The sequence below is a fragment of the Coturnix japonica genome, chromosome Z (genome assembly GCF_001577835.2).
Source record: "Coturnix japonica isolate 7356 chromosome Z, Coturnix japonica 2.1, whole genome shotgun sequence".
NCBI classification, from domain to species: domain Eukaryota; kingdom Metazoa; phylum Chordata; class Aves; order Galliformes; family Phasianidae; genus Coturnix; species Coturnix japonica.
This window is the reverse complement of record NC_029547.1, coordinates 10,209,547-10,230,319: the sequence shown is the minus strand read 5'-3', so window position 1 is coordinate 10,230,319 and position 20,773 is coordinate 10,209,547. Positions and strand designations below refer to the sequence as shown.

The 20,773-nt window shown below is 37.1% G+C and overlaps 1 protein-coding gene across 3 annotated transcripts in view; it reads right to left on the bottom strand.

Annotated features, from left to right (window-relative positions):
- Positions 1–3,660, bottom strand: part of SLC1A3 (solute carrier family 1 member 3) — a 57,886-nt gene extending 54,226 nt beyond the window's left edge. The window contains exons 1-2 of one of the 3 annotated variants that reach the window (XM_015848513.2): positions 3,419–3,660; positions 1,580–1,853 (exon numbers count right to left, since the gene is read on the bottom strand). In XM_015848513.2, coding sequence (XP_015703999.1) covers positions 1,580–1,760 — 181 coding nt within the window. In that variant the 5' untranslated portion in view covers positions 1,761–1,853; positions 3,419–3,660. Of the gene's footprint in view, positions 1–1,579; positions 1,854–3,418 lie in introns of those variants that run through there. The other 2 variants (XM_015848511.2, XM_015848510.1) reach the window with 2 other exon arrangements.
- Positions 3,661–20,773: the final 17,113 nt, after the last annotated feature.

Below are 20,773 nucleotides of genomic sequence, written 5' to 3'. Positions count from 1 at the left end.
TAGTACTCTAAAGATAATTGGAACATGCAATGTAAACACACTCTTGCAGTCTACATTTCTGCTCCTACATTTCTGACTTTAGGGTAGTCATCCTGGAGCCTGATGGTAGTGAAAAATATGTGAAATTGTTTTGCTTTTGTCTGTTATTTGCATCAATTGTATTGCTTTGAGTTTGGACAGTGTTTGAAAACCTGGATAGCTTGCTCTGCCTTTTCTCACCAGTGTAGATAAGATGTTTATTATTTGTTCCCCAACCAATATTAATGCTTTGGGACTTTTTTGCATGGAGCAAATTCTTATTTAGGAATAAAAAGTAATTTTGATCAAATACCATTGGTAAACAAGTGAGAATTACATTTTCATTATAGCAATAAAGTACCTAAGTTAACCTTAAGTAGACCAGTATAATTTTCTCCCAGAAAAAGACCATCAAAACTAAAAGTGGTTTAAAATAACCTTATAGCACTGGTGTCAGACAACAATAATGGTAGAGCCCTAAAATTTCAACTCTAAGAAAGATGTAAAAATAAAGCAAGCTGATTTTTGCAGAACATCATCATCAAGGATGTTTGGATCTGTGTAGGATTAAGATGTATACCTTAAAGTAAAACATTTGTGTCTTGATGAGCAGTTTCATGGTTTTATATTGCAAACTAATTAAAAATGAAAACAGGGAAAAAAAAAAAAAGGGATGGTAAAACGTTAATATTCTTGCTCACAGTATGAGTACTTAAAGGAGTATATGGTGTCATTCAGAAAATAAATCTGTACATAAAGGAAAATGATAAAAAATGATTATATGGTTATAAAAAGTAATATTTTTCCTTAAAAATTGCATATTTTTGTCAGACAATTCTGCCTCTAATGTAAATATAAAACATGTAGCTATATTTTAAATTATCATTTTTTGCATTCCTAATTTGCATGCTGTTTGATGTTCCAGATTCCTCTCCATACCATCTAAACAGGCATTTAATCAGGTGTTATCTTGCAATTCTTTGAACAGGTAACATTTCTATTGTTGCCACAATTGCATCTGAAAGATGCATGTGTAAGATTGTGAGAAACAGAGAAAGCAAGCCTGCACTTACTTTTGATTGGTTTGTATTTGTCATGCGGAAACTAAAAAGACTGAAGCTCTGATACAGAAGTTTGCTCAGATGTAAGTTAAAGTTTCATTCCTGTTTCATTCATAAAGAATTTCTGTTAGTCATTACAAAGTGTTCATTATGATGAAACTGGAAAAATTTACATCCTGAGCATTTTGCTTAACCTGCTTTGAGTAGAAGATTTTGCTGAGAATGTTCTGTTACAGTTATTGAGCCTAATTCTTTAGGAGAAGAGCCTGTAAAACATCTGACCTCTTCCTCCACATTTTTTCTTAGAAATACTAGAATAATTTAAATGGCTCTCTGCACAGCTTCCACACACAGTTGCAAGAGCCCAAACTCTCCAAGCAAGATCATCCTTATCAGTGCAGAAGAATTTGGAATCTTGTTTGTAATGCAAAACACCCAGGCAAATTGTCATTGTCAAATGCAGTGGAAAACAGAATATTCCTATGGAACAAATGACTCACCGAGAATCACAGCAACAACGGTGAAGAGCACAAAGGCATTCCTCAATAAGTAACTCTTAACATCATCCTTTGTTATGCTCTGCACCTTTTTTTTTGCCAAAAGTGTACGTTTCCGGACTCCTTGTTGAAAGCGTTCCATCCTACTTCCAGTTTTGGGATCTTCTCCATTACCTTTAGTCATTATCTTGCAGAAAGTATTCTTTTATAATAAACTTCTATCAAAATCCTTTCAGAAAAATGGGAGACCCTTTTCTGTGAGAGGTGCTGCAGGAGCCTGCAAGACAAGAAATACCAAAAACTGCAGTAAGATTTCAGAGGAATGATTAACCACATATTTACATGGAAGCAGATGTTCTTCCCATTTCAATAAAACTTGTATTTGTTGTAATGCCTAAGTTGTTGATTGTGAGAAGAACCCTTAGAAGGAAGGATTTTATGTTCTGTTCAGACAGGCATCCTGCTTATTAAAAGTTACAGTGAGCTTGCTGCCATTCTGTAAAAACCAGGGCTAACTTTTTTTGATTCCTAGAGTAACATGAACTGGTTACTATTCCTGGAAGTATAAGGCTCTATGTCAAGTGCATATGTCAAGTGTACTTCCCATCTGATCAGGAAATCCTTGCCATATGAAGAAAAGAGAGGAAAAAAAAAAAACAAAAAAAAAACTAGCTCACCTTCACTATAGACACTGAGAAACTGAATATTGAGAAATATTTTGCTTGAACTGGAACATTTAAAGTGTTCTGCATTTCAGATGTTTTTAACAGGCTGCCTGCATTGTCTGAATTCCTCCTTTTCGCATGGCAAAACACAGCAGGAATCATTTATTCATCCCTCAGCCACTATTTAGAAGGTGTGCCCTTGACAGTTTTATACTGATAATATTCATCTTTAAAGTGTACAAACTATTTGGAGTACATCTGTAAAACATCAGAAGTTATATCCCACTTAGCTTGCTGTTTCTAACCATAACACAAGCTCTCCTTGCAAGTAGTGTCCAGCAACTATAGGCATACAGTCTGAATTCAAGAAACCATGCCACTGAATCAACCATAAAATGTTTTAATATTTAAAGTTTATTCTCTGTTTAAGAATAAAATACTGACATCTGCTTGGTATTGACTTATTTCATAATGGAGTCTACACAAAGGTGGTTTTTCAGACTGATAATCTGGTTTTCTGAAGTGTTAATACAGCAGAATGCTTTTATGAGGAAATCAGAAATTTATGTCTACATGAACTTCATTCTTTCTATTGAAACCTGCCTCCATTATACACAGTTTAACTGTAACACCTTAGTAAACTGAGTGCCTAAATATATGTATTTTTTCAATTGGGAAGCAGTTGGAATATAAATACAAAAGATTCTGATATAATATGCCTTAGAGTAAATATCATATTGTAGGAAATTGATTTTATTGAGATTTAGTCACTGCTTTCTGAACTGCCATATGTTTGGAGACTGGCACGTGAGCGCAGCATTCTCTGTGAATTTTAACAGAAAGACACATGCTTTACTTGTTTAGAGAGTGAAAACATTTGCACCAGATGTTTACATTAGTACTTATTCCAGTCTGAGGACTGTGTGCAAGAAGGTTTTTCAGAGCAATTGATTTTCACTCTTTTGCAAGAAACAGATTCACTCAGCATGCCTTTTCTTCCCTAGATGCTTCATGCAGCTAATCTATAGAGCTCTACAGAGCTAATGTGCTCTATAACAGCTCAGCATTAAGGTCAAGAGAGAACGTGAGTATAGGCAGTAGGATCGTTATACTAAGGAACATACAAAGGATAAGAGTGAGAAATGAGTGTTCCCGCGCAGCTGAAGGGTCTGCTCACCTTTCCAGACCTGTGTGGTTCCGTATGCTGTTGGCAGATCAGGTTGGGATTTCCCAGCAAATGCAGCAGAGCTGCACGGTTCAGCGAGCGGGAGGCAGAAAACTGACAATCCGCGTGTGCTGGGGAATGCAGCAACTTACTATCACTGCAACTTAAGGAAAGGGGAGGAGACTGTCAGCCCTGCTCTGAAAAAAATTAAAGACATCAGGGAGAGGGGAAAGCTGAGCTGCTGGAATATTGATGAGCCTCAGCGCAGTGAGAACAGGGTCACTTTCTTTGTTTTTCCTTTTAGACCACTTTCACGCTTTGTCAGTTCAGCTTCATTAGAAATGCAAAATCAGAACCCAGGAAGGACTGAGGATTGCGCACGCACTGGAGCTGAGCACTTCTCCACTCAGTGTTGCAGGCTGAAAGCTGCAAAGCCTCCACATAATTATATAACACCTTCCCTGTGCTCACTAAAATAAATGATATAATACATTAGTATGACAGCTTGTACCAATAAGAAGCAAGGTGTGATGCTGTTAGGTATTTTCTAAACCTTAACAACACCTATTCATGAACACCTATTCTTCCAGGGTTGGAACCAGATGTATCTTTCAGAAGCAACTGGAGCACTGTCAAGAGTAGAGAAAAATGCAATCAGCTGTAATTCTTTATACGTTTCCTGTAGATAATCAGAGGACATGATGAGACTCGTCTCCCATTTGGCAATTTAAATCCACTGGATGTTAAGCCCCATTCAACCTGTTTCAATAGCATGGAATGAATGGTGAAGTGAAAAGCATAATACATCCACTTTTGGGAAATAACTGGCCTTTTTTTCCCCCAGTATTTAAAAGTTTACACTACTGAAAAGATGTTTGCAGAGTAGAGTCAGAGGAATTCCCACACACTTCTCAACTCTTGAAGGCACATTAACATTAAAAATGTTGGTCAAGTCAGTTAAAATTCTTCAACAATCATAATTCAGTGCATTTGTCATTGTCATGACTTAAAGTCATGAGACTTTAAGTGTATTTTCCCTTAAGTTTAACAAAATCTGTAAGTTGACATTTATGAGAATCAGTTTACAGATGATGTGGCTTTAAATGGTTTCAAGTATACAGAATACTCTGCCACACCAAACACACACAAATAGGTAAGAAACAAAATTCAGAGCAGTGCAACTTCCACACAGTCAGAGTGACAGCTTTGCAAAGATGTTTTCTGATTTAAAATGTGCTTAACAGAACAATGTATAACATAAGGAAAAAACTCTTTTACAGTATAATGCATCCACACTCATGCTTAATGAAGGCTTGCGTTTGGACTGAGAACCATGGAATCTTGATCTTACATTTCACAAGAGGGAAAATAAACATCTGAATGACCTTAATTTGTATTCATTTATTTTAAAAAGCAAGAAAAATTGTTAACATCTTGTGTTGCAAGGATAGAAACCACTCGCTGCATTTTTTAATACCTGGCAGCTTAGATGTCCATCTCATAACTATTTTTCCAGTGCAGCTTTTAAATATTTTCACCCCCTTGCCTGGAGTTGGGAGCTGACCTCTTTCCTGACCCTTGGCCTCTATTGATCAGTTTGTTTGATGTTTCCTTGTGGAGCATGGTGAGCTTTTTGTGACACCTCCCAGATAAAGACTTCATTCTGCCCTGCATTCAAATAGGTGGTAATGTTCAAGGTGCCTTAGCTGGAGAGAAGTCAGGACCCAAGTGAGGTGATCTGAAAGTACACCATCTTGAAAAGAGAATCTTGTGAGAATCAGCTATTGAATGAGACAAGATGTAAACAGACATTAAGCAGTATTACAGCATGGTTTAACTTCGGCAGTAATATTTTCATTTGCCCTCATGAGCAATAGATACTGTTGAAGAATGCTTAGAGAAACAGAACACGAAGGGCGTTCTGGGAGTGTGTTCAAAATTTTCTTTCTTCTTTTCCCTCTGTTTCCTTTCCTGACAACCATTCCTTTTATAAATCTACTTATCTCTGACAGTGAAATTAGGAAACTTGTAAAGAATATATAAATATTACTATCCAATATATTACTATTACAGTATTATTAAAATAAACAGGTATTTTAGGTGTTCCTCAATAACAATAAATGAGTCACAGTTAGTAATGCAGTTTCTCCTGGCAACACACAATTCTAATGTACCTACTTGAATTACCTTTTAAGTATACAACAGACTTAATGGGTTTAGTATACAGTCTTTAATCCCAGGGCTAGGATGAGATTTAAAGTGTTACCAGTTGAGAACTCTAATCTGTAATTTTAGTATTATAAGTTTCTAGGGACAGCAACTTAAAGTACAGAAGTTCCTAGAAACATTATAGCCTTTAGATTGAACCAGGCAACACTTGGAATGTGGAAAAGCATCAGTATGCTTTTTTGAGTAACAGAGCAGCATTCAAGGTGTTACCATCAATGTTACATTGGTAAAATCATTTCTACGTACCTTAGGACAAGCAACAATGCAAGGCCTTGTAAAGCCTTTCTACATAGTTATTTTAGCACAGAACCCTTTGTGCTTTGGGCTTCAGTTTCAGCCCTGTCTTGAGAAAGCAGGAGATGCACAGATAGAGTGAAGACAAATTAATTTGAACCTTTTCCTTATGGGCAGTGTGGATCCACACGATAAACTCAAGTTCTGTTTTGTTGTGGTGAGAAAAATCTGCCAGTAAATGTACTTTGCACACTGGCAAAATGTCTTTGTAAACTTAGTGAAGATATCAGAGTGGAAGCTGCAGTTAAAAAAAAAAAGGTATTGTTATTTTCATGTGAATAGAGCTATCAAGAGAAACCTTAGGGAAATTAAAAGTAGCAAATGCAAGATGTGGAACTGAAGCAATGAATTTCATTTTATTCCACTCCATTTCTCGGAGGGTAATAAAACCTAGCTTGAGCGTGCATGGATCCCAGTTGAAAAAGGTATCTTAACAATCCAAGCAATCCAGTCTTCACATTAACAAATCAGCACTACCAATTAATGCTGGCAGTACCTTAAAAGTTTTGTAGTTTTAGGTAGAAGCTCAGTTAAATATTGTTGAAACTTTATGCAGTCTCTTCCACAGTGGTAAAATAGAAATGAAGTACTTGTGAAAGAGTACATTTATTCATAGTTAATCGTATGTAACCAGTCTTCAATTAACTTGGACAAAATGAGAATATATGTGACTGCCTTGCAAGCTCAAACTCAGCTTAGTACCATTAGATCCTGTTGTGCCAATGAAGAAACTGACTTTCTGAGAGGTTAAATTTAATCCATATAAACTAGCGAATAATTGGCAGAGCTAAGGCAAAGCCTTAGGCTCCTGAGTACTTCAACTGGATCATGGCATGCTTTTTTTTCCCCTGCAATACTAGATTGGCTTTGCATTTCTCCTTTTGACCCTGCAATACTAGATTGGCTTTGCATTTCTCCTTTTGACCATGCTGAAATAACCATGAGAAATTAATTTTTGGTTTTGGTTGTTTTCAGATCTGTTTAACACAGTGAAATTTGACAAATACCTCACTTTTGCCAGCCAAATGTGAAAAATATACATTATTTTTGTTTAAGATATGATACAGTGAAAGTTAACACTTTCATCGAAAACAGATAGTGTTTTGTTATGTGTATACTTGTGTGCCCCCTACACGCATCAAAGACATAGTTTATGTTCTGTTAGAAAACACGTATCCATGCACCGTGAAAACATTAACCTGAGTTACTACTACTTGTAGCCTGAAAACCTTTTAGTGCTTGTACTGTATTATCAGGTTTTGTTTTTATCATAAAGAAATACAGATCACATCGTCTAAGACCACTCAAGGATGTGAATCACAGCATGTTGCTGTTATTTACTTTTAGAAGATAATTCCATCTACTGGTTACTCTGAACTTGAATTTATCATCACAATTGTAGCATCTGATTGCTAGACAACAAATATTTGGTCAAAACCAATTATCAATAAATAACATGTTGTGAAATGTTCTGTTGATGGCAGAGATTAGATGATTATTGTAAAATACCACTCTTCTGACAAAATAACAGTTTAAAAGCAAAGTCCAATTACAGTCTTAGATTTACTAACTCAAGTTAGCCAAGAAATCTTTTTGGCTACTCTAATTCCAAAATTTTGAGGTCTTGTGCCATGAAAATAATGGTAATTTTTTTTGTTTTAGAGCTCTGATGTTTTTCAGTTAGAAGTTGTGCAATAGAAACACAGCATTCCTTTCTGCTCGGTGACAATTCCCAGCAGAGAAACACGAACCTGCAGTATCTCCATTCAGCATCGCCGGCTGCCTGGGCCTCACCACACAATGCACGTTGGAATTGACAGTGCTGCCTCTTTTCAGTGTCAGGAGAAGGGTGAAGGGAAGATTAGTTTAGCCAGTGGAGAACGTGGCTCATGAACTTTTTTCCTAAATATCTTATCATAGTTGTGAATATACAATGGAATAGTTCTCACTAAAATGTATGTAGGGCTGTAGGAAGGGATGAGAGGTTGTATGGGACAGTGTCATTGTAAGAAATCTAAAGGGATCACATTAGTAGCTTGTAAAGATTCAGATCCAAGGTTCCATACAGTGTTGCTTTGCTGGCTTTCCTATAGCTTGCAAAAACCACACAGACAGGTTCAACTCAAAAGTTCATATAGCACTGTGGCTAGTTAGGAAAGAGCACAATACTGGCAACAGACTACTATCCCTCTTTCTCTCTCTGCTACCTCTTTCTGATTTATCTTTCTAAAATCTTTTCTATGAAGAGATGTAAACTTTCCAAACATGTGAATTTTCTGAGCTAGAGCATGTCCCGAAGGGAAGCCCTGCTGGAAGCATGCACTGCCGCAAGTCATGGTAGCAACAGAGCAATGATGTCCCATTTGTACTATATTGGGAACATAGTGCTGTTGGTGGGCGTCTCACTGTCTGAACAGTTTTCTGTCTTTATTTACTCCCATACTATTAAAAAAGCCTATTTCTTGTATTCCATGTTGCTCCTTATACAGGATGCTCTTTACACAGAGTGCAGCCTTATCAGTAGTGCATGTCTCAGCCTGTATAACAGACAAAGTCGTGAACTTCTTTTCCTTTTCACATTCCTTTGTTTTCTTTGACAAGGTGCTGTTATTAAACAAAATGAGAGCAGATAGGTGAGAAACAAATCTAAAGAGCATTATTTCTTTCTAAATTAAAATCTGACACCATCTACATGAAACACATTTCATATGAAACATTGCTTTTTATTTGACATCTTTGTTCATAGTTATTTCTATTATGAAACAATGGTTTATCATCTCTTTAATACATCCTAGTGTGTTGCTAGAATAGCAAATAAGATTAATACAAAGAAAACCATTCACTTGTAAGAAGTTCAGTTGAGGGAACTTGTTTATTTGGAGCAATAAGCTAACATGGACTGTTTAAATACACATTTATTACTATAGAACCATAATTACTGCAATCAAGACACATAAAAATCTTTTGTAAAAATAATTGTAATTTAAAAGCACATAGCTCAAAGTTGCTATTATAATAATGACTATAATAGCAACTGCTTAGCATTTGGACATTTTTTTGGCAGGAGGGCTTTGCATTGTTTATTGTGAGAAAGAAACAGGCTCTGAGAAAACATGCACATTTTCACTGAGGGAAAAAGCAGCACCAGGTTTGGAAAAACAAATGTCAGAAAGTCTTTTTCCTTCTTTTTCACTATATAATGAATCCACATCAGCTGATACAATATAAAGTCATTAAGTTCTTCTGTACGATCTATATTTCATATACCATGGTAGATCCCAGAATATCTTTGCTTCACAGTAACCCTGGCATCCGGACATTCAGTCTGTCTGGTAGTCAGCATTTATTTTCTTGCTGTGTTTTTCATTCTGAAATTCCATTCTCTACTGGGATCCCAGGCCCACAGAACTCATTAGTTCTCTGTGACTTACTTAAAAGCAAATTGGAACAGTCCTTTAATATTTATTACAAATTGCTTTTGAAATGTGCTCAAATGCCTGCCATCAGATCTAGTTAAGCTGAGGAAGGTGTTAATTATCAAGGTGAACAAGGATGTTTCAATGGAGACAAGACATCTCACTGAGACTGATATATTAGCTTACTTTATTCTGTTCAGGACCAGGTTCTTCACTTCACTTTTGAGAGGACATGAATATGCTCACTGCAGTAAAGAAATTCAAAAAGCTATAAAAAAAAAAACAAACAAAAATTGAGAAAAGAAATGTGTAGAGTTCACATTTTAAAATTCTGCAGTGCACTAGTAAAATTCATGCAGATGAACAGATTGAGATACATTTCATTATGTGGTGTAGCAGCCACGTGTGGCTCTTCAGAATGTGGCTCATCTTCAAAATCACTGTTGCCACTACTGAAACGCACCACTAATTGCCCCACAGAGCTTACATCCCCAGTTTAGTGTCCATAAATATTTAGCTTGTGAATGTGAACATGTGCCATTTTTTTCCACGTGGAAGTTTTTCCAGTGACACCCCTTTGCCTCATCTGCACTTCCATGTCAGACTCCTCTGCAGCAATTTGTTACACAGCATTTAATGAAAGATTAGTGGGGAGGCTCAGTATCTATTGCCACCCTTCCAGCATCCACCTCTGATACTGTGGGCCAACATGGTGAAATATGAGGCATTATTTCCAGAGCAGTCCTTACATTATACAAGGAGATTGTTTTCCATGCAGTCACTCAGTCCAACCCTTCTGCTCCTTTCTGAATTCCAGCTCCAGCTGAGCATTGCCTTCCCTCTTGCCCTCTTTCCTTTGATAGAGCAACTTCTCCCCATGACTGTACACTCATCGTTCTCCTTCCTTCTATTCCCATTATTACTATCTCCTCTCTTCATTCTTCTCCCTTCAATATTTTGCTTTGAATACAAGGAATATTACTGTTTTCATTCATTTCAGCAAATTTAAGTTTTGAAGGAAGCTTAGGCCTTAGCTTCTACAACACCTATTCCAAGTCATTTCCTATTTTATGCTTCTTCTTTACGTAGATAATAATCTTCATTTCTCTTTGTTTTCCCACATTTTCTTTTCCCTGCAGGCTTTTTTATATGGCCTTTTTGTTCTTTTCTTTACTTGACTATCTTCTTTTTCCCTTTTGCCTCTTCCTGGTATTCTGTTTGTATTATTTCACAGTTATTCTGGGAAGTGGAACTGAAGGACTTGTGCTCATGGAGGAGTTAGTACAGCTGGCAGTCTATAGATCAGTGAGGATGCACTCAAACAGCATCATGCTGAGAACTGGTTAGGCTGAAATCTCTCCTTTCTCCAACTAAATAAGGACAGCCTGTCTGGACAGCGGAAGAGATTTCCCTTTGCAGCTGCAAGAACATCAACTCTTCTCTAAACAGGGATGTCTCTTCCGCCTGCAGACTGGGTGCAAAAAAAGGAAATTATTTTAATTAATTTGTTAAACCAAAGGGAATGTCAGTGTGAACAGCCAGATACGTTTCAAAACAAAAAAGTTTAGGCAAAAATAGGGGGAAATGAGAGACAATACTTTTGAAGTGCTGCTTTATACAAGTCTTTCACATGGCTCCAAAAATGTCTGTATTTCTTCCAGTTATGTCTACCACCTAGTGTTAACTTCAAAATAGTGATGTATTGAGTGCTTTACTTAGCTGCTCTGTGAATGGGTCCCATTCACCACAAGTCCCAGCTCACTCCATATGCAGGCAAAACTCCCAGTGAAGACAATGGGAGTCCAGGTCTCCTGACTCACATTTTGCTCAGGCAAAACCCCCATTGTCCAGTGATTGCTTTGCTCAATGAGCAGTGATTCAGAAGTGCTGAATAGGAACTAGTCAGCTGTGCTTTGATAATAATTTCCTGATGATTCATTAATTCTGTAAAATCACTATTGAATTTTTTGCATAATTAGCCAGCAATTTCGGTTTGACCTATAACTCTAAAACTGCATCACCTATGAGAATGGGTCATCTTGCAAAATGTATCCCTAAAGCACTATTTTCTCTGAAATCTGAATACTTGAATAATATTTGATACTTTTGATTTTCTGTTAAGCCAAGGAATATGATAGTATTTAATTATGTGATCAAGTTTCTGATACTTTTCTTGGAAACAGAATTACATTGTCTCAGGAGAACAAAATAAGAGATGAATGAAATAATAGATTTTAGCAGATTTTGTTGTGCTGTACATGACATAAGACATGCAAACTGTACAAATCACAAGCTCTTCAAGTCTTCAGTGGGTCAGTAACAAACTCAGCATTCTTACATGTTTACAATGCAAACATTGAAGGTTTGCAGTAATATTGTACTGTGATAGGTGTAGGGGAAAAGCATGAAAATAAAACATGCTTTACCTCACTTTAAGTGTTCATAATCTGTATTTCCCTCATTTTATTAATTATGTGTTTAATTATTTCATTTCATCACAGTTTTCCCTCTGAAATCTAAAGGATTTTTAGAGGGAACAAAATAAGTGTGAGACATGTCTAATCCCCCATGCAACTAATTTCATTAATCCCACCAATGCGAATATCTTGGTAGGTTGTGTATATTTAACATTTTGTTCTGTAGACATTTTGATAAGAGGGTGCTGTTAATACATTTGCAATATACGACAATACTGCGATATTTTTCTCTAAACAGATATTAACCATAAACCTTAATATACTTTATTTGCATGACCAGAAAGAGTACGAGTCATCTGCAAAACAACTCACTGCTCTACAAGACATTCTGAAAAGTGAAAATTACCATAGATCTTCACTTGGCTTACGCTAAAATTGTAGACCTTTAGTACAAGCTTCTCAAAGCCTCAGAAATGATTGTAGGATAATGTGGGAAACATGAAACATGCCGTGAGGGTATCAGATGAGTTTTGATTTCATTGGAATTCTCATTATATACACTATCATACTGCCTTACAATCATGGACTGGTTTGACTTGGAAGGAGACTTTGAAAATTATCTAATTTCACTTCGTCATCACCTTTTAGCATAAGGTCATAATCTTCCCTTCCCTTCCCTTCCCTTCCCTTCCCTTCCCTTCCCTTCCCTTCCCTTCCCTTCCCTTCCTCCTTCCCTTCCCCTTCCCTTCCCTTCCCTTCCCTTCCCTTCCCTCCCTCCCTTCCCTTCCCTTCCCTTTCCCTTCCCTTCCCTTCCCTTCCCTTCCCTTCCCTTCCCTTCCCTTCCCTTCATCAGAACAAGGTTATTAAAGATCTCTTTTAACCTCTCATTAATTTTTTTTTTTAAATTTTTCTTTAACTGAACTCCTCTCCAGAGGAAGGTTTCAGCTCTGAACTTCAGAGCACTTTCAGTGCAATTTATAATTTTATTCATTTTCTGAGTGCTTCAGATAAAAGCCCTGGAGAAGAAACAAATACAGTTCACACAGTAGGGTATTTGTAAATGATAATAACCTCTCCAAGTCTCAAGATCTCAGAACTATTCTTTTCACTCTGATACTTTCAACACAGTACAATGCAACAGGATTTTCAGACTCCTAATCCATCACTTCCAACTGAGGTACCAGCACCCACGATGTGTAGCAATCTTTATTTCTATTTCTATTCAATTTCTATTACAGTTCTCTCACTCTCTTTTTAAATTAAATGGCACACTTCAGTTCCTATTCAATTCTGTAATTTTTTCTTTTTTCATGGCATGGTATCTTTATTATTATGACACGTTTATACTCTCTGAAAATAAAAACACTTGCATACATAAAATTCATGTTTAAGTAATAGCATGAATGTATAGTGTATGCAGCCATTAGTCATTTCCAAAATATTCTTTGTAAAAGACTGCATATTTTATTGAAAATTATGCAACATCAGAGTATAGAAAAATTAATATTAATTTTCAGTGATTTTTTTTTTTTCATGATTTTTATTTTTAGAATAGAATTGTGTAATTGGAAGGGATCTTCAGAGATTGTGTATTCCAACTACATGACCACTTCTCTGGGCAGCTTATGCCAGTGCCTCGCCACCGTCTGAGAAAAGACGCCTAATCTGAATCTTAGTTTAAAGCCATTCCTCCTTGTCCTATCACTATTAGACCACGTAAAAAATTGCTTCCCTTCCTGGTTATAAGTTCCCCTCAATTACAGGGAAGTCTAAAATGAGGCCTGCCCAGTATCCTAGGCTGAACAAACCTAACTGCCTCAGCCTTTTTTCATAGGAAAGGCATTCCAGCTCTTCAGTCATCTGTGTGGCCCTCCTCTGGACCCTCTCCAACATCTCTGTATCCTTATTCTGGGGAACGCAGACCTGGGCACAGTACAGCAGTTGGGGCCTTACAAGGGAAGAGTAGCGAGGGACAATCCCTTCCCTCTCCCTGCTGCCACCCCTCTTTTGATGCAGCCCAGGACACTGTTGGCCTTCCAGACTGCAAATGAACACTGTTGGCTCGTGTCCAGCCTTTCATCCACAAGAACCCAACAGATCCTTTCTTTAGGGGGCTACTCTTAATGAGTTCTTCCCCCAGCTTACATATCAGGGATTGCCCCAACTCAAGTGCAACACCCTATACTTGACCTTGTTGAACTTCATTATTTCAAGTGGGCCTACCTTTTAAACCTGTCCCGATCATTATATGAATTACGATATTGAAAAGTACCAGTGCCAGGACAGACCTCTTGGGGACACCATTAGTGATTAGCATACTCTTGGACATAGTTGACTACAACCCTCTGACTATGACCACCCAACCAATTCTTAATCCACTCAGCTTTCAAATCTCTCTCTCCAACTTAGCGATAAGGATGTGGGATGGGATTGTGTCAAAGGCCACGCACAGATCAAAACAGACATCAGTTGCCCTTTCTTTGTCCACAAATGCTGTCATTCTATCATAAAAGGCCACTGGACTGATCTGGAACAATATGCCATTAGTGAAGCTGTGCTGGCTGACTCAGACCACCTCCTTGTCATGTATGAGGTACATTTTTCCACAGTAGATCCTTCTTGAAGAAGGAGTTACATTCAGTATACTTTTGGTCTCATTGAATTTTTAGATAAATACTGTGGTCACAAAAGGAGCCAAAATGGAAAAATGTGGGTTTGGGTAGATATTTTTTTTTAATTGATATCTGTGAAACAGAACTGTGATGTCACTATTAAATTTGTAGTGAATTCCATATTAATATAATTACTGACACAAATAGCACTGTTTTTTCATCATTCATTCATTGTTTATTTGTGTGTAAGTTCTCGACTACAATTCTGTTTATATGTCAAAGTCTTAGTCTTAACCATTCACAAATGTAATTCATATAATTTTTGAAATGCATTTTGAATGAATTTCATTTTGTGAACAGCTTTGTTAGTGTGAACAAAGCAAATCTGGAATGCATTTCAGATGGCCATATACAATTTATTAGAAATATAAATCTACATGCTTATTATTTAATATCCTTATTTATCACACGTTTTCAAAAGTTGAAACTAGAATATTGCATTGTAGTTCCATCATGAAACTACAGTATTTGTAAATGCCAAGTTCTGTTTTCTGGGTTTTTATTATTTATTTATTTAGTTAGTTAAATGAAGGTAATGCCTACATTTGCTATGAAAATAAAGTTGTAATTTAATGGATTTTGTTTCTTAGATATAGATTAAATTTAGGAATAGCCATATTCACCTCTGTGAAGTGGGAGGAACTGTGGCCCATTAGTAATGGGAGTCAGTCAGCTGCTACGTCAAATTGCCTGGTACATGGCAAACACCAGGATGAAGGGCTGTTGGACTGTTGGTGTGAATGCCTCACACAAGCAGAAAGTAGCAAGAGGAGGAGCAGTGGTAAGCACCATCCTGCTAGGCAGAAGAGAGAGAATCTTAGGCAAATGATTGCCACTGGAAATGAACTACTAGCTTATACACTTAGTACACCATGGAATAGAATCTGGTGTGCTTTTTCAAAAATATAGAGGTAGCTGGCTATCACCTTTCTAGTCACCAACATCTGTAATCTTTACATGACCATCTACTACTATTAGCAGATCAAATAGCTCTTGAGTGAGAGAAGTACTAGAGAAATCTGGATGCCGCCACAGTGGGAGTGCAGATGTTGTTATTCTAAACACATCACTTTAATATATAAATAAGTTATATGTGTTAATCTTAAAACTATTCTTTTCAAGCTAGCATCTTTGAAGTCTTTCATTCTCTGGACAGGAATGTAAGTTCTACCACAGAGCAGAGAAAGTAGAGGCAGTTTTACTTCGAATTAATGAAAGCAGCCAGACCAGAGCAGTTTGCATTCCACCTACCCTGCTATCCTAATAAAATTCTTCTTCTTAATTTGATCACACAGCATGACTTTTCCTAAACAAACAAGCAAAGAAGAAACTCCTCCACACCAATTATGCTTTCTCCTTTGCTAACAGTCTAATATGTAAGAAGATTCTCTGGCTTTCTTCTGTGCTTGTATATGTGGAAGTCAGTACATGGATTCACATTTACATCACAGTAATTCAGTGCAAATAGTGCAACTGATCCACAGATATGCTGATAAAATCTTTGAATTGAAGTCGTTGGGACTGAAAATTTTGAAAGGAAATCCTCAAATAATAAATTAATTAAAACTTTTTAATACACTATTTCTTTTGTTACATATGTTATTCCGCTAAACTTACTAGATCATGTCATTTGGAAAATATTTTTATAGCATTTTTGGGCTATCAGTATAGCATTCTGTAGTACATTTGAGTAAGAGTCTTCTTGTAGATAGGAGAACATTTCCCACTAGATACTCCTGCATTTTTCTGTTTGTGAATTCTACCAAGATTAAAACATGAATATTATCACAGAAGTAGAACATAGCAAAGTTTTTGCCATAGGTGCTCTCGGGAAACTTTGGAGAAGACTGTTCTCATTAGCTAGCACACCGCTTTTACACCAGACATTCTTCTGGGCTCAGAACAGCTTCCAGATCTCCCACTTGTAGTATATTAATCCACCACTGACTATATTACAGACATATGAAACTTGAAAAACAAACCTCTCAGCTACATTTTTGTAACCTCATTCACGTCAGTCTGACTTTCCTCTTCGTGCCTGGCTCTCCTTTTTGTTCACAAATATGCTAATGAGTGAAATCTTCCTGATATGAATGTACAATGGCTTTGTCTAGTTAAAGTGGTTTTGTTTTCCTATTCTTTATTGTTTTCTTGATAAATCTGCATTTTGATCTTGAGGCCACCTTCCTCCTGGCACAGCTCTCGTTCCAGTGGTGCCTGTTGTGAGTGCAGAGTGAAAAGCAGAGTCTCAAAGCATATAAGGATGTGAAAGCTCTAATTCAGATGAAATATAAAAATTTCCCGTCATGTTTCAGAAAAACGTGCAATCTGTGCAAATTCAGAGGAAAAAGGTCAGTGTCTTACAACTTGCAGTAAAAGCCATTATTTTCTTCCCAAGGTCACCATGATACAATTTCAAATAGAAATTAGATGCAAGTGAAAAACTGAATCATACTGACTGTCCCATTATTTCCTAATCATATTATTTTTTACTAAAATTCAAAATCAGAACAATCAAAACAACCTCAGAAAGCATTTTTTTTCCTCAAATCTGTTTTGAATTAAGATTCTAATTAAATTAGAATTGTGAAAATAAAAAATTCAAGTGATGAAGATTTTTTCTTCATAGATAGTTTGTGTGAAATTCAATTCCTATAGTATGCACCTTCTGTGCAACCCACTCAGCATCAGGAATTTGATGCCTGGAGAGGCTGGGAGAGCTATTGTCCTTAAACACTGGGATACAAGGGTCCCCTTTTTGTACAACTCAATGACTGACAGTGATTCAAGATACACTATAGTGAGAAAACAAAAACTGGAAAGGCAATAAGAAAAAAAAGTGTCATTCTTAAACTAGATTTCTCCACATATTATCTGTTTTACTTGAAAAGTAATCTCATCAGCTGTTGTGCATTTAGAAATGCCTAATTTTGAAGGAGAATGGCAGTGGAACCCCTGCAATGATCTTTTTATTCAGAGCATATGCACTAGAATAATAAATATGGCATGTACTGCTGGCATGAGACACTTTTGCTACTTCTGATTTTTCATTTCATGATTGTGTTTACAGAGGTTGATATGTTGGCACAGTGGGAATCTTCTGTTTGCCCTTAAGCCGTATACAGCCCTGCCTTAGGGGCAGCTATGCTGGTAGCTGCATAGTAGTACCAGGGTACCCTGTAGTACCAGGGTACTCTGCCAAAACCCTCATCCCTGCAATGAGAAGCAATTATTTTGTCCACGGGCAACAGGTAATTCAATATCTGTGCTCATTCAATTTGGATGGAGAGTGATGACCAGCTTAGAAAACACCATTTGTGTTTGGATGATGATTTGGTGATTCCATATGGCTAGATTATTCAAAACCCTTTCAGGAATTTCTGTTTCACGTATTTAATACTATGATGGTCTACTTTTTTTTTTTTTTTTGCATGCTAAGAAATCCATGTTTCATAAAACATAGATTTGAATGTCTGTATTGAGATGTTGGGTTTCTCACTAGCAGGCCAGCTTACATCAGGCAGCATTGCAACTGCAGGCTCTGTGTGTTAAACTGTTAAACGCAGACTGAAATGTACTTAGGGGATGGATTTGTTGTACTTAAGCAGATGTACAGAGGGAAGAAGGGGGTGTTCTTAAAAGAAAACAAGGAAAAGCTGTACTTTCCTCCACATACAGATTTAATGCATGATGCCAAATGTAGAAGAGCCTCAGTAGTCTGAGCTTGATGACCTGTAGGGAAGGCCTGATAATGGAGGGAGATCAAAGCATCTGTGAGAACCCAGATAGCATCCAGTGCTCCCAGCAAGGGCTGGGCCTTTTGTGTAGTTTAAGCACAAAAAACAGACAGTCGGTGCCCTGAAGCGCTTTCTGTCTGAAGAGCTGGTTGTACCAAACAGATGAATCTGCTGGGGAGTGGACCCTACTGTCAGCATCCTGTGGAACTCATTTCTTTTGTTTTTCTTCTGAGAGTGGAGATCGGGAAAGAGCATTAAAAGAAATTCAGGGGTGGGAAACAGGCACATAATCTTGATAGCTGGAAATCTGCAAGGAGCATGGGGCCTTATGGAGGCATTTGGTGAAAGATAAAAGTATCTTCTAATTAGTTACTGGAATTTTAAACGGAAGGCTTTACAAAGCACAGTGTCATCCTAGAGGAATTTTAATCATGTTTAGGATTTTGGAGCTGAAAAGGAAAGAGTGTAAGGTTCTTAAAACAATATGTAATGTTTCTACTGTCATGACTTGGCTTGTTTACTGTAGTAAAATATTAACCTGGGCCCATAATGCTTTGAATTTCGAAGACTTTAAGTTAAGTTACTTGACATATATGTAAGATTCCCATTAATTCCTGTGAACTTTACTGGGTTTGACTGAAGTATCTTGGAGACGGTTGCAGAGTGACTCTGCTGGCAGGACAGGCAATATAGTAAGCGCTGCAAGGCATGTACCAGCAAGCAGCCAGGGATGAAGAGTTGTACCTACCTGAGTACGTCTGGCTAATATGTGTCCTGAAATATCCATACGCCTCCGTTTTGCTCAGTAGGTGTCTCTGGTGGAACAGTAGGGAATAGGAAGCACAAGCAAAGGCAAAAGAGCAGAATAAGTTCAACTGTCCAGAATTACATAATTCAGTTTAGCTGCAAACTAGTCCTGTCTGCATGTCTTCTAGACAGGGCTCAACATGTGCATGTGCTGATACTGACTAAAGAGCTAAGAATATCTGGATGGCATTTGTGCTGATAGTTTAAGACCATGTGACTGTGATGTATGATCACGTAGCTCAAAATCAAATGGTTTTCTGCATTATGCAAGAAACAGCCAGAATAATGAACCCTCCCCCCTGTACTGTAGAGTGGCATATTTCAAATAGAAGTATTTATTTATGCCCATATAAGATATTCTATAGGGATGGACAGAAATTGAGTGCTCATAACTTTTTGAATTCTCTGAAATCTTCATATACTTTTCTAGTATGCTTCATTTTTGTATTTCAGTTGCTAATGAAAAAAAAAATTACTTTTCTACAGTTGCTGGTACTAAAGATAATTTAAGTTTACTTTTACTTTATCTTCTCCTGTACCATCACAGTAATTCGACTTTTTGGCAATGACTCTCACAAATATAAACTGTCTTCAGGTCTGCTAAGCAGTTACAGTTGAATATCATGATTGTTTTTTGGTTTGTTTGTTTCTTTCTTTCTTTCATTCTACATGACTTTTGGATAAACATGGAACATTTTTTAGTTCCACTGATGGATTCACACAGCAGCATGAACTGTATTAGGCTCCAGGGATGACCATAAAATGCTTAGATATGGCAATCAAAAAGACAGTGCATGCAAAAGCTTTGGTATATAAACTTTGCTGACCTTCATGGACAGTGCAACTTTGATCATTTTATCACAATTTTTTCAACAGCTCTTTTTGTTGGAGTTCTTTCTTTGCTCTTCTCTTGGCAGAACAGCTGCTTCTCTCTGGCCACTGGGTACAGCCTTATTTTATTTATTCTTGCCTTCAACTTTTGTAGGGAAGCCAGATACATGGGGATGGGTGTTATATAACAAATACAATAAGTAAATAAAGCCCTATTTGCAACGTTCTTGCTGTCCACAGTGAAATCTGTGGTCATGGAGAAAGGAGTTCGTTACACAAAAATGCCCTGTTTGATCCTGTTGGGGCAAATGGCTAAAAACTAGGAGGGGTAGTTTGAAAGCTGAAAAGTGAAATTAACAAAAAACAGCCAGTTTAGGGACAACTGGTCAACATGTTGAGTGACTTGGTAAAAAAAAAATACTGAAGCATAGATTGTTCCTCTATACAAAATGAGCCACTGAATTTACATTCAAATTCTTAATCCTTCCAAATTTAAAATAGTTGAAATTCAGGTTGCTGCTGGCACTGGCCACTGAGAAGCAATGCCAGAGTCTCACTTTGCTATGGAAAGTTGATTGTGTAGAGCCAAAAGACTGATCCAGGATTCACGCACCGCAAGCAGTCACTGAGTTTACTTGAAGCACTAAGATAGATTTTATATCATTTAGAACTTTAAAAGGAATTGAAAGAGAAGGTCAGCAGGGTCATTTTTGCTCTTATTAGCTCTAGAACTTCAGAAGGTGTCTTTACTTGTGTTGCCCAGCTTTTCAAATGCTTATAAAGACTTAAGAATATTTCTTCTCAATCTTTTAATTCTGTAATTACTTGCCATCTCATTTAAGATTTCCAGTTTTGACCTTTTGTTAGTCCTTTTCCCCTCTTCCCATGCTATTACTACTTCCCCCGCCCCTCTGTACTTCTTTCTCCTTGAACCATTTCTTCCTCTCATTTTTGAACTAGATAC